The sequence below is a fragment of the Mercenaria mercenaria genome, chromosome 1 (genome assembly GCF_021730395.1).
Source record: "Mercenaria mercenaria strain notata chromosome 1, MADL_Memer_1, whole genome shotgun sequence".
Lineage (NCBI taxonomy): Eukaryota > Metazoa > Mollusca > Bivalvia > Venerida > Veneridae > Mercenaria > Mercenaria mercenaria.
The window spans coordinates 55,876,410-55,891,971 of record NC_069361.1 but is presented as its reverse complement, the minus strand read 5'-3'; the positions used below and the strand labels follow the sequence as shown (position 1 = coordinate 55,891,971).

At 36.2% G+C, this 15,562-nt stretch overlaps 1 protein-coding gene across 7 annotated transcripts in view; it reads right to left on the bottom strand.

The window, feature by feature from the left end:
- Positions 1 to 562: 562 nt before the first annotated feature.
- The window catches only part of LOC123536807 (FERM domain-containing protein 8-like), a 53,275-nt gene continuing 38,275 nt past the window's right edge, over positions 563 to 15,562 (bottom strand). For 6 of the 7 annotated variants that reach the window (XM_053548455.1, XM_045320258.2, XM_053548470.1 and 3 more), the window contains 2 exons: positions 7,176 to 7,281; positions 5,435 to 6,434 (listed from right to left, as the gene is read on the bottom strand). In XM_053548455.1, coding sequence (XP_053404430.1) covers positions 6,352 to 6,434; positions 7,176 to 7,281 — 189 coding nt within the window. In that variant the 3' untranslated portion in view covers positions 5,435 to 6,351. The other variant, XM_053548460.1, reaches the window with a different exon arrangement.

Here is a 15,562-nt window from a genome sequence, read left to right as displayed (position 1 = left end):
AGAGGTCACAAGGTTTTTTCTATTTTTAGATCTACTGACCTAGTTTCTGATGGCACGTGACCCAGTTTCGAACTTGACCTAGATATCATCAAGATGAACATTCTGACCAACTTTCATAAAGATCCCATGAAAAATGTGACCTCTAGAGTTGTCACAAGCAAAAGTTTACGGACGCACGCACGCACAGACGGACGACGGACAACGGACACCGCGTGATCACAAAAGCTCACCTTGTCACTTTGTGACAGGTGAGCTAAAAATGTCACTTAGCACTGTGTCGCATTCACCCCATGATATGGCCTCTAGAGAGGTCACAAGGTTTTTCTATTTTTAGATCTACTGACCTAGTTTTTGACGGCACGTGACCCAGTTTCGAACTTGACCTAGATATCATCAAGGTGAACATTCTGACCAACTTTCATAAAGATCCCATGAAAAATGTGACCTCTAGAGTGGTCACAAGCAAAAGTTTACGGACGGACGACGGACACCGTGCGATCACAAAAGCTCACCTTGTCACTTTGTGACAGGTGAGCTAAAAAAAATAAAAGGCAAAAACATATAACTGTTATTATCCTTCTTTTATTATAAACTAAAACAACATGTATAAAATGTTTCTTTATATAAATAAAGCATCACAGACAAAACAAAAGTACATGTACATGAGAAAAAGATTGATAAAAATGTTCATAAATACATGATCAAGGCTTAGAACAAGTGTTAATTACACTAGCTTACCATTTCATAAAATGATTTATGAATAAGCACATACCATGTTTTCACAATCCATATAAGCATATAAATGTAAGAAATTTATTTATAGAACTTGAAGCTTATTTACTGTTTGGGTAACATTTTCAGTATCAACATTTATACCAATATTTTTTTTACACATACAGTAAAATACTAATTGCTCTGTCATAAAGGGATGAAGGAATAGCTCAAGTTATCCAGGGGATGAGGGAATTGCTCAATTTATACAGGGTATGAGGGAATTGCTATAGTTATCCAGGGTTCGATGGATTCAGGGAATGAGGAAATCGATCAAGGTATCCAGGGGATGAGGGGATAGCTCGAGTTTTCCAAGGTTTGAGGGAATGCTTCAAGTTATCCAGGGGATGCGGGAATACTCAAGTTATACGGGGGATGAGGGAACAGCTCGAGTCAGCCAGGGTTGAGAGAAAAGCTCAAGTTATCCAGGGGATGAGGGAATTGCTCAAGTTATCAAGGGGATGAGGGAATTGCTCAAGTTATCCAGTGGAAGAGGTTATAAGTTATCCTGGGGATGAGGGTATTGCTCAAGTTATCCAGGGGATGAGGGAATAGCTGGAGTTATCCAGGGTTAGAGGGAATAGCTTGAGTTATCCAGGGTTTGAGGGAACTGTTTAAGCTATCCAGGGGATGAGGGAATTGCTCAAGTTATCCAGGGTTTCCAGTCCAAACATAGACAATATATAGGAAATAGCCAGTGACCACTTGAATTGCTCTAGCCATTTATTTATTTATATTGTTGGATTTAACATCGCACTGACACAATTATAGGTCATATGGCAACTTTCCAGCTTTAATTGTGGTGAAAGACACCAGATGCTCCTCCATGCATCATTTCATCACGAGCGGGCACCTAGGTAGAACCACCGACCTGTAAGCCAGCTTCCTCACAAGAAGAATTCAACGCCCCGAATGAGGCTCGAACCCACATCAATGAGGGGCAAATAATTTGAAGTCAGCGACCTTAACCACTCGGCCACGGAGGCCCCCTAGCAACCCCAGGTACTCTAGCCCGCGTTGGTATTCTAGCCAGCCCTGGAACTCTAGCCAGCCCGGCACTCTAGCCAGCCAGGGCTGGTACTCTAGCAAGCCATGGTGTTCTAGCCAGCCCTGATACTCTAGCCACAGAGTCTCAGCGAATGCTGTTCCACTGTAGGTTAATATAAAATGTATATCTGACATGCTGCAAATTTTGCTGAAACTTTATAGTAAGACAGATATAAAAATCCTACAAAGTTTCAGCAGCACTGTGGCAGAATAAGTAAACCCAAAGGAAACAAAAAGTCAAATGTACTTATCAATTACAGCATAACTAACAGGACAAAATATCTGCATGAAATATGATAAAATAATTGAGTAAATTTCACTCGAGCATAGCTAAGCTAACAGGATATTATATCTGAGTGAAGTTTTAGCATTCAAACATAGCACAACTAACAAGATAAAATATCTGGTAAAACTGACCGTTCAAGCATTGTTCATCTAACAAGATAAAATACATGAAATGAAAAGCAGTCGGTGCTTTCATAAAAGCATAGAGTATTGTATTATTACAACCACATGTATTTGTATGCAAACTTAATCTAAGTAAAATTTCTATAACAAACAAAATTATTCAAATATCAAGTTTCTACACCCATTTACACACCACCACCCTAGGTCAAAGCTTGGTGTCAACATTGTAAATACAACACATCTTTTGATGAGAAAATAATGCCATTATGAAGAAAAAGACATTTCCCTGCATCATTGTAGTTTTGAGCTCATAAAAACTATATAAGTAAACTTACTTTGAACTAAATTGAACTAAAATATTGCTAAGAAATAAATATGAAGCAAACAACGATTTTCTTTTTAGATATACGAAAAAACAAGAGCTGTCACTAATGGTGACAAATGCCCCCACAGCACTTTGACCTTTGACCTGGTGACCCCAAAGTCAATAGTGGTCATGTACTCAATAAATACTATCAGCATTTGAAGTTTGAAGGTCCTGGGTGCAGTGGTTCGCGAGTAAAGTGCCTTCATGCAAAAAGTTAACATTGGCCCCTGTGACCCTGACCTTTGACCCTAGCCAGTAGGGGTCGTGTACTCAATAAGTACAATCAGCATGTGAAGTTTGAAGGTCCTTGGTGTAGTGGTTCACGAGTAAAAAGCTTTCATGCAAAAAGTTAACATTGGCCCCTGTGACCTTGACCTTTGACCTGGTGACCCCAAAGTCAGTAGGGGTCGTGTACTCAATAAGTACCATCAGCACGTAAAGTTTGAAGGTCCTGGGTGCAGTGGTTCGCAAGTAAAATTCCTTCATGCAAAAAGTTAACATTGGTGTGACGAACTAACAGACACATTGGTGTGACCAACTAACGGACGGACAGTTGAAAACTAATATGCCTCCCTTCAGGGACATAAAACACTTCCATGGGGTTTCCAGTTATCAGGAGATATTTTAAATACATGGAACTATTCCTGACAATGACAATTGCTCAGTTTAGACAGGTCGCTGCTTCTCTGGTGTTCCTGTGTTTAGAGAGTATCAACTGTAACATAGTATGCTCTCTCAGCGCCATGCAGATGTTTGGCTTACAGGTACTTGTTGTCACATAAAATTTACTATCATGCAGGACAATATCTTGCTGAGAAAATAAATGTACCAGGGGTCACGCTGTTGATCGCCACTTGAGCCATTTGCGACAAAAAATTAAATGTGGCTCCGAAATTTTCTAATTGGCGAAAATGGCCCGAAGCTATGTCTGTCTGCAAAACTACGAATATTGCCAGTTTTACGAACCAAAAGGTGTGAAAAATCGATAATCTGTGTAGACACAACATCCGTTATTGAAAGGGAGGGAGCCAATTTGCAATTTTTTTATTTGATCAGGCAGTTAATTGGCGATAATTAGATTATTGAATAACAAACTGGATAATTATAATCATCATTTTGTGCACTTGATACGATTTTATGAGCAGTCGGCCGTTAGACAAATTTTCTATGATTGCCGAGGGTTAGTTTGGGCAAAAACAAATAAAAATGCTTTAGACAAGCAGAAATTGTAAGTATTGAATAGCTATGATGATAGAAAAGCAATAAAACATAGGTATTTTATCAAATACTTAATTCTAACTTACGTTTTCCGAATTTGTCACCCGTTTTCGCGACCGTGATTTTCGGATATTTCTGTCATTTCTGACGCGATTTTTTAGTGCAATCTTAATAAAAAACCAATAAAAGGTCTACATTTAAGAAAAATATGACAACTGTTGCAAAAGGAGCTCTTATTTTGAAGTATTTTTCGAGAATAAAACATGCGAAGGCATCGAACCCAACCCACTTATAGGCAATGTGCAAAATAAAACACTGTTTTTTTTAAACATTTTTTTTTCTGTTTTGACATCTTTATTTTAAATGTGATTTTCAGAATTTTTTTATTAAATGGCAGATGTTTATAAAAATGATAATTTTAGAAATTAACCCAAATTGATTTTCTAAATAGCTTTTTAAAGGGTTACTAAGAAATATGAAATAACTACATTAATTTCTTGAGTAGTATGAGTACTTTGGTACATATAATGTAGTTCTACAAGAACGTCAATGCTATGCGCTTTGCCGTTGTTGGCCTTATAATTTTATCTTCGGAAAAAGCAGTGGCTCAGAGAAAAAAATTCCCAGTGTGACCCCTGTGTACAATCAATACACCTCCAGCAATCAGTCTTATTTCTGGTATACTGGTATCTTGTTCCCAATATATTGGCAACCAGTCTTCTATCCAGTAATCTGACGATCAGTCTTGTTTCTATTGAACTGGCATCAGTATTTACCCCACTAGTAAAAATACCTTTTATTATTCAAAGGTATTTTTAATTCTCAAGACAGAAAGTTTTCATTTTATAAATATCTAGCATTATCTCACTAAAACTGTGAGTCTGCTACTCTATAAAAGCCACTATCATAGCTATATAATATTATTTAAACACAGTTAAGAAAGAACTAACTGTACAGTCAGTTCCATTTGATTGCTTGCTGTAGATCAGTTTGAGCATTAAAGCAGTACGCCTCAACATTTATGTCAAATCATTGAAAATTTCAATATCGGGAGAAACATATATATAAAATAAATAATAACAACATAACTCGACATGTAGATTAGCAATGAAAAAGAGCACTTTATACATCGGATAAACATATACTACACAAATCTACCAGATTCGCAGTATTTTCATTTTTGGCCTGTGTATAAAGAGCTTTATGCGGTCCTTACAAACAGCTAGACTTTATTCACAGGTTAATATACACTGCAAAATGTTTAAATCTGATCTTAAACTCAGTCTGGTCTTTTAAAGCAAGGTGGTCTCTGTTTACAGGTGGTCTTTAAGCACAGGGTTTGTGTGTATTTGCTCAAATTTGGACATGAATTTGAAAATTTCACCAAATCACATACTTTTCACATATTATCAACAAATACTTAAAATTGCTAAAATACCTACTTTTTTCAAACAATTTGACATAAAACATGAGGACAGCTGCTATAAGAATGTCAGTAGATATATAACAGATCACATGCACAATGGACAGATTCTGTTATCCATGCAGATCTCGTGTTAGAATGTCATGTTAAGAGTTAAACTGTCTATGTAGCATTCCTTCAGTCAAGACATTCACCTAAAAACAGAAGATAGAATATAAATGAGTAAATTAATGCAGATAAGTAATAACTGAAAAATTATCTCTTAGAAATTAAATATTTTCATAATAAGAAGCATACAAAAATTGATACTATAAGATAAATATAGATTAAACCACGAATAAATTCATGCATTTTTAATCAGATTATTATTTAGAATACAAACATAAATGGTCTTTGCTTTGAAGAACAATACTGTGCGGGTATTGGATTCCCAAACACAAGTGTTTGATTCCCCTGTTTCACTGTCTAGACCTTTTTGGTCATTGTAAAAATACTATTTTAAGATACACTTCAATCTATACATGTACAAATAGAATTTCTGTGCATGTTTAAAGTATCCAAAGTAAAAAAAAAATCCACACAGCTATTTCAACAGATATTAGACAAACTGCTAACAGGAAAGTTATTTAAGAGAATTTATATTCTCTAGTGCTTTGTAATAATTATATTATTGTATAAGAAAAAGGCTTATAGTATAAAGAATTTCATGCTTCATATGAATATTGAAATATCATCATGGTTAAGACAGACAGACATAATTATATAAGAATAAATTCATGTATCTTGATTGTACAACTACCACTGATTCAAATTAAGTGACCCAATGTGACTACTGACAGAAATGCTATCCATAGTAAGACATAAAGTTTCTTTTTAATCTTCCTCTAAGCCATGATTATAACAAAAATCCATGTATTGTGAGAAATTATTTAAAAGAATATAATATAAACAACTTTAAATTAGCAAAAATTAACACTTCTTTAATATTTCTTATTTTACAGTATATAAGGGTAAGCAAACCAAGTTTTATTTTCCGTCTTTAAAACCAGACAAGGAATGTTTTCTTTCTTACAATAAACTGACTCTGAACGCCATCAATATAACCCTAACAAAATAGTCACTGGTTATTATTCATACCCGAAGTTGTGAAAGTGGTCAGGCACATTTTCCCAAGTTTGTTAATACATCTTGCATGAAATTCTGAAATATATACAAAAATACTATAACAACCTTATTTTCAAAAACAAGAAAAAGGATGAAGTAAATGTTCTAAAACAGAAAACATTCTATCAAAAAAAAGATATTTTGTTCAGTATGAAAGCATAGCCAAGGACTGGAACCCAGGACCTCTCACACCTGAGGCAGATAACGTGTCAGTTTAATAATTAGGCAAAATACAAAATTTAACGGTTCCGGGTTGTAGGTGTTTGATCATTAAAATCATTATCTTTCAAGGATACTTAAATAAATTGCAACTGAAACAGATTGTTTGTTATTTCTTTATTTCCAGCCAATTATTACTGATCTCTACAGCCGCTCGTATATTGGCAAACAAACATGCTATTTAACAGCAATTTTCTCGTTTGATGTGCCCATACTTACAAGAAGTTTGTTCGCACGTCTGTTAAAGCGTACTAAGGTGCTGACAGCTTGAGAAGTTCTCAAATACTTTAGAAAGAATTTGTCTCTGATATGGTCAACTGTTGTCTGTAACTGATTATGCAGGAATTGCGATTTTCACGAGAAATCGTTTTTACACATGCCGCTAATGGCCAATTTCGAGTTTGTAAACAACGTTTTATGACTGATTTTTCAGTGCGTAATATATTCCAATGTAAGCAATTTTCCCAAGATTTTGCTGCAAGATCGGGGGTGCGTAATATACATGCTAGCATGATATATTCGAGTTTTTACGGTATATGTTATAAAGAAGTATCTCACCATTTTGGCCAGTCATGCCATCAACATCATCTATTGCTGGAATACCTCGGCGCAATAATTTTTTACGTTCAACACATGACTCTATCAAAGCAATCATCATTTTTGCCTGAAATAACAAATGACCGTATGATTAAGGTGGTATATATACGTTAAATACAAGGCCAAAACCTTCCATAATCCATAGGCCCCATCTAACGGTATCCTTATGGTATAGCATTATATAGTAAAAAAAGAAAAGGAAGGACACTTCCGAAACACCAAATCTGGTTTGAAGCTAATATAGAACAGACGGTTCAAACGATACACTTAATTCATTGACATTATTGTAAAAAACCTACGGCATAAGTTTGACCTTTATCACTACAGTATTTTTAAAGAAATCAGCGATTTTCCACGAACTTCGTATTTCTACATCTTCCCTGCTTGTATAAATCCGGTTTGCAATGGAGTGAATTTGTAGTCCTTATTGCGGTGGTCAAAAATAAACCTTCAATATCGAAGGTATAAAATTTCGTGAAAATAAATTGAAAAATTTATATTCTGTACCGGCTTGGCTCGATATAATAATGTTGTGGCCAGTTTAGCAGCGCTCCTTAGTTCGTCTAACTGAATTGACATTTTTGTTTATTATTGTTTGTCGCTATTTTTTCATTCAGTTCTATTTAAGTAATGATGATGAAGGTATATAGTCCTGTTCAATAAGGTTGTTACTTCCCTTGCGTGAGTTGTCGTTATTGATAAAAGCTACTTCCGGTGAGCAAATAATATCAGAAAATGGCGACGAACAAAAGAATTTATGAATCGATTGACTTTGGCAAACATTCAGTGCCTGAACTGAGGGTTTATTGAAGAGATAGGGGTGCACATGTGCCAGGAAATAGGCCATAATTAATAAAACGTGCTAAAGGACTTGTTAAATTAGGAACACAAAGGCCACTTTGTGAAATACATATCGAGGACCATCAACGCTACAAACAACGACAATTAGAACTTTTTAAATTTGTACTCCTCCTGGAGAGAAAATACCCGAGCTCAAGACTTCTTTGTATAGACTTTGAAGGGACATTCTGTTGAAAGGATCTAATTTGCGCTTGGAATGAAATGTTGCCAAAATTAATTTCATTCTACAAAGTAGCATTCATTTAAGAGTTGTTTTCAGAGCATGTATAACTGGGAAAATCTTTGTATTAAAGTTGAAAAAGACTGAATACTTGTCAACAACCACTAACATGTAAATGTTAAATTTCATTATGTCTTACTGTAAACAATGTTTCAGTGACTTGTTACCAAATACTTAACTGTCTAACTTTGAACTATTTCTATATGAATAATTAATGTCATAAGGTAGTGGGTATTTTTAGTTTATTTTAGCAGATTCTTCGTCCTAAAATGGAACTTACCTACATACTAATCAAGAAGAGCAATTCCGTCTCTTAAATAGTTAAAATATTTCGCCGAACATAATATGACATTATTTTCCTTATATTTTTTAACAACTAGATGACATTTTTCGTGAATTTGAGAGAATTCTTGAAATAATTTTTAACTTTTTAAAACAAAACCCAACAATTGTCAATTGGAGTAATTTCAATATCACTGAGATGGCATAATGATTGGAGGGTTAGCTCATGATCAGTATATAAGCTGTCAAAAAATGGCCTGAAAAGGACTATCTATAAATTCAGCGAATTTTTTGTCATTTTGGAAAAAGGTCCGGTACCGACTGAATTGGGAAGAACAGCGGCATATAAAGAAGGAAAACAATCAGTGAAATTAATGTTTCACTATGAAATAAAATTTTGTTTCCCCTCTGTTTCCCTTAAAAAGCTACAGTCTAAAAATGTTTTGGCGAGCAGGACTAAATCCTTTTCTAAACTTACTAGATGCTCTAAGTTTAAAGGTAGTGACTGGTTTAAAATATATATCTACATTCGGATAAGTAACTTAAGGACAGTACGTCTCTCGGTCAAAGTGATAAATGTGGCTGTTTAAATGAGGTTCAAACTATCATGAAATTGAACACTTGGTAACTGACCGCTTTAACCAGGTTCACTTTAGGGAACAAAGGTCTTCCTGCATATTAACAATTTGTAATCCTGTTGAACAATTTCATTAATGAAATGTAACTGCAACTAGCAGGGTGAGCGAAAGGGCATATTTTTCATTGTTCAAATAGCAAACATACTCTATTTCTTAAATTAAACGTCTAAAGCATTTATTCAGTGAATCAACAAAATATTTACACATATATATACACATGAAAATTTTCGTACCTTTAATTATTTCTAATAACTTCACATTTTGTCAAAGCGACTTATTCATACTTTTAGGTGAAATTTAATTCACATGTGGACACCAGAATTTACATGCTCTCTTGTGGCTGCCCACTCGTAGAAATATTAAATATGATGTTCCAATCTGTGAAATATAGTTCAATTTTAAACTGAAACAATCAAGTATCCGCTCTGTAAGTCTGTAATACTTTTGAAATATTTAACAGGAAATCCGCACTCGCTTCACTTTTTAACAATGTTTGGCATTTATTTCAGCTTCTTTAAAAATGGTCATTCTCAATATAAGCTATACATGTATTTAATGAAAGTTTGTTTTAAATAAAATCAGTAAGGCTTAGAATTTTGTTTCAGATCTTGCATAAAACTAGGACATCAGGATACTCATGATTTCATTTATTTAATATTACAGTCTAAGTAACAGAATTTCTCACATAATTGATAATGCAAGATTAGACCAGATGACATGCTGTTTACACTTTTATCAGTTATCATATAAACATGATATGTCTTATTGTAAAGAATGACCAACACAGTATTCTTACTATAAGTATATGTTTATTATATGAGTGCGCCTTAACAACTGCTGAAACAACATCCCAAACTGGGTGTGTATAAAATATACGCATGCGCTGTGAGTATACTACATTATCTACATAATGATACATCTCCCCTTTTGGCAAAGAACAAGGAACACAATTTCTGAAAGCTAAAATAAAATAAATCAAAATACTCCAAATTTACTATAACGTAAAATTTCTTTCATAAAGTCTGTTTCTCCATGAATGGCATATTTTTGCTATCAGCACTTAATTATCTCTGTTCACTGTTTACATAGCACGCGTGTTCCGCTATCTAATGTTATCATATTACATTGTTTCAATTAATCTTGTCGGAGGTTTAACTGCCCTGCCAGATCTACTCATATATGTTTTTTCACTTGCTTCATTATCTGACCTTTTATTGCTTTTATCAGAGAATTGTGAAATACAGTCAGAATTTTCTTGAGGCGCCGAAAGGTTGTTATTTTCCACATTTTGCATGTCAACTTCAGGTATGCACTCTTTTGATTCATTGGTTTGTAACAAATGCCTCCTATTGCGACGATATGTGTTACCGTCAGGTGTTTTAACAGAGTATGACCTATCATGGTGTTTTTGCACTACTACTGCAGGACTCCAATTTTTTTTTGCTTGCTGAATTCGTGCCGAATCTCCTATTTCTAATGGTGGTAAATGCTTGGCTGTCATATCATAATACACTTTCTCCCTTTCCTTGTTTGCTGACAATTTCTCACGAATGACCTTGTGTGAGATTTGCCGGGGAAGTAATTGTGACTTAGCAACTGGCAACACTGACCTAATTTGACGTTGGAACATAATTTCACTGGGTGAAAAACCTATTTTAAGTTTTGTAACCCTATATTCTTGTATTCCTATCATTGGGTCGGTGCCTGATGCTCTGGCCTTCGTGAAAATGCGCTTGCAAATTTTCACGTACGCTTCCGCAAAACCATTACCGGAGCTGTGGTAAGGACTTGTGGTCTGGTGTGTAAAATCCCAGAGCTTTGCAAAGTTTGCAAACTCATGAGATGCATAGCATGGCCCATTATCAGATACTACAATTTCTGGTATGCCAAATCTAGCAAATATGCCCTTGAGCCTACTTATAACTGTCAAACTTCTACAGTTAGGCAGCTCTTTGACCTCAAAGTAATGTGAATAATGGTCAGCGACTATCAAAAAGTCTTTGCCATTGAACTCAAAAAGGTCTGTGCCAACTACCTGCCATGGGTATTCTGGAACTTGGGTGTAGACAAGCGGTTCTTTCTGGTTTGAGTCTCTGTGTTGCAAACATACAGGACATTTCAGAACGAGATCTTTAATTTCCTGGGTGATTCTAGGCCAGAAAACAATATCACTTGCTCTACTTATTGTTTTCTCTATTCCCATATGACTTGAAGAATGTAGTTTTGACAATAAGTCTGCCCTTAGGGATTTAGGAATAACAATTTTGTGACCCTTCATTATTACCCCATCCATGACGGTAAGCTCATCCCTGTAATTCCAGAAATCTAGCAGTTCTGACTTGCAGTGGTTTCTTTCATCAGGCCAACCTTCAATAATGACTTGCTTCAGGGACAAAAGTTGTTCGTCCCTGTCAGTATTGACCTTGATTTCTTGTAATTTCCGGTCACTTACCGGTAAGCTTCTTTTGACCATATTAACCTGGACTTCTACAGTTTCCGTCAGGGAAGGATCTGTATCCTTGACCGGAAATCTAGACAAAGTATCTGGTAAAGGAATCTGAGTTCCCTGCCTATAAGTGACATCTATATCATACTGTGAAATGTTTAAGAGTAGCCGCTGTAACCTAACAGGTGCAGCAAATAAGGGTTTCTTACATATAGCTATCAATGGTAAGTGGTCTGTAACTACTTTGACTTTTTTCCCATACACCCACTGGTGGAATTTCTTCAAGCCAAATACCAGTCCAAGACACTCTAACTCAATCATAGCATAGTTCATTTGGCTTGGCGTAAGACTTTTACTGGCATAACCTATAGGTCTACCTTCTTGAAGGAGTGTGGCCCCAAGTCCTGACCTACTTGCGTCGGTTTGCAACTCTAAGGGTTTGGCCGGGTCATAGAAAGCAAGGACAGGAGCTTGCGTTATGATATCAATCATCTGATCATAAGCTTGCTGCTGTGATTCACCCCAGAGAAATTCTACATCTTTCGCCAATAATTCTCGTAAGGGCAAAGTGACCTCAGATAGCCTAGGTGCATATCTAGCGAGATACTGACTCATGCCAAGTACCGTTTCGAGTTGTGACCTATTTTCCGGGATAGGCATTTCTCGAATTGCAGACACCTTGTCTGGATCTGGGCTAAAACCTTGTTTAGATATCACATGACCGAAATAACTAATCTGGGACTGCCCAACCTCCAGCTTATCTGGATTAAGGCGTATACCTTGTTCTAGTGACCTTTGGAGCACTGCTCTCAAATTCGCATCATGCTCCTCCCTTGTTTTGCCATATACTAAAATATCGTCTACTATGGCAGCTACCCCTGGGAGACCCTCAAATATTTCGTCTATTTTCTTTTGGAACAGATCCATGGCAGACGAAATACCCATTGGAAGCCTCAGATACCTGTACCTCCCAAATATGGTATTGAATGTAGTCAACATGGAAGACTTCTCTGTCAAATGCATGGCCCAGTAACCTGACCTAGCGTCTAATTTTGTAAAAAATGTAGCACCGTTTAGCTGGGGAAGTATGTCATCCAGTGTTTTTGTCGGATGATAAGGACGTTGAATGTTTCTGTTCAAGTCACCCGGATCAAGTACTATTCGCAAGTCACCTGATTTTTTCTGTACTGTCACCATTGAATTGACCCACTCAGTAGGCTCACTTACTTTTGTAATGACCCCCAATTTCTCCATCTTATCTAGCTCCTTCTTGCATTTATCTCGTAATGCAACAGGAATCCTACGTGGAGGATGAACCACAGGTTTAGCATCATGTTTCAGATAAATAGAACATTGCCCTGGAATAGAGCCAATGCCCTTAAAAACCTGGGAATATTCATTCAGCACTGCTGTTTTGTTAAGCGGGGAGGATACATAATTGGAAGTGACAGCATGTGCGAGTTTAACTAGGCCAAAATCTATGGAAGTCTGAAAACCAAACAAGGGTGGTGACTGGGTGTCTACTACATGAAATTCTACATACTTGGTCTGTGCAGAAGGTTCATGGGTACACTGCAGGGTAATGGAACCTAGACATACTAAAGGGTTGCCATTATAACCTGTGAGCTTCGTTACAGAGGAACAGAGTGCGTTTTTTACACCTAATTGTTGCAATGCAAAATGAGGTAAAATATTCACCTGTGCGCCAGTGTCTATCTTGAAAGAAATTTGTTTCCCAAGAGGTCCAGTTTTAATATCCACAAATGCCTGATTGCACATCTTGTCCACAGCACTAATTACTGTATCAATGTAAATATCCTCAGATGAATCATCAGCCCTCACTTCATTGACACGTTTACTCCTGCACACCCTCGCGTAGTGATTCCATTTTTTACAGTTTCGGCATTGCACTCCCTTCGCCTTACACTGTTTGTCCCCATGGAATTGACCACAGTTTTGGCACGATTTGTGCGCGACATCGGGCTTGTTTTCCGTTGATTTCTGCGACCCGCCTTTGCACTTTATATCTCGTTTTCTCGATTCCTTTTTTTTGTGAGTAGTTTTCCGTACAAAGTTAATAGAAGACGATTCTTGCATGTTATTCATTTGCTCTTGTGCATATTCTACAGTTTGACATATGTCAACAGCTTTCGCCAATGTTAGTTTCTCACCTACTGTCAAAAGCTTCTCTCTAATTTTGGACGACTTTACACCGAACACGATTCGATCTCTAATCAAATCTTCCTTGTAGGCTTCGCCATAAGAACAGTCATTTGCAAGTATCTTAAGTCGTGTGATGAATTGCTCCATGGTATTTTCACCTTGCACTTCATTATTAAATTTGAACCGCGCAAATACTGGGTTTGATTTCGGCTGAACGTGTTTTTCAAATGCGTCGGCGGTAGCTTTTACTGATTTTTTCTGATCAGCTGTCAACACTAAAGTTTTATAAATTTCTCTTCCTTTTTGTCCCATCCATAGGAGCAAGTATGTGATTTGTACTGGTTCATCTTTCCCCTTTAACGGACCCTGGAATATCAATTCCGCGTGACCTCTAAAGGTTTTGAATGTTTCCAACAAATTCGGACTGTCCCAGTCCATTGTAGGCGTCGGTACACCGGTTAAATCCATTATTTAAATCCGATACACTATATGCACTATATGCACAATGATTGTTAATAATCCTGACAAATGCGGATGTATTAAAATCGTTAATTTTCTGACACCATGTCTTATTGTAAAGAATGACCAACACAGTATTCTTACTATAAGTATATGTTTATTATATGAGTGCGCCTTAACAACTGCTGAAACAACATCCCAAACTGGGTGTGTATAAAATATACGCATGCGCTGTGAGTATACTACATTATCTACATAATGATACAGATAAATATTCAATTTCTGTCAACAGATTGTTATCAGAAATTTGTTACATATATGCAAATTCGGTTAATCATGTTTGCTCCCCAATATTTTAAATGTATGCTGATCTTATCTTTTGGCACTGAAGAGTTCGCAAGGGGAGTAATAACTCAGGGGAGATAACAACCCTTATTAAACAGGACTATAGCCGAGGTATATCGATTTTTCCCGGTATCTATCAAACTATACCTATTACCCAATGAAATCGCAGAGGATATTTGCACCGTAGATCCGGAAACAGCGGAGCAAAGCAAATGTTGGACTTGATTCAAAATGTAAAACATCGATTTTATAGCTAAAATAGTACTTATATGAACATTTTTTGTGGTATATTTGTTAAATTTAATATTTCCAACTAACGTTTAAATTTTATTCTATTGAAATCGATCATATATTGATAAATAAGAGAATATGGGTATTCGGAAGTGTCCTACCTTTTCTTTTTTCTTACTATATAAATGCTATACCATAAGGATACCGTTAGATGGGGCCTGTGCCATAATCTAGCAGCTTTCAGAATGTTTAAAATTCTCATTTTTGGAAAATGAACTATAGATGAAAACCAGAAGATGCTTTTGCAGAAAAGTGCATGTCTCCCCACAAAACATTGTAGTAATAGGCAAGAAGTCAATAGGAGACATGAGCAAAGATCAAAGAGACACTGATTGTTGGTTTAGTAACTGATAGGGATCATCTACTCTGCATGTATAATCATCCTATTATTTTTCAACATCCCGCCTGGGTCAAGTGGTTCTTCAGTTATTGATCGGAAACAGTTTTCCATGTTCAGACCCCTGTGACCTTTACCTTTGTTGGAGTGAACCCTTCCCCCAAAAAGTGGTTATCTACCCCATAAGCTCTATCACCCTATGAAGTTTGAAGGTTCTAGGTCAAATGGTATCTAGTTATTGTTGGAAACGAAGTGTGACAGACTTTTTTTTTGAGTAAAGCTTTTTTTGCCTTTCAACTAACTAGC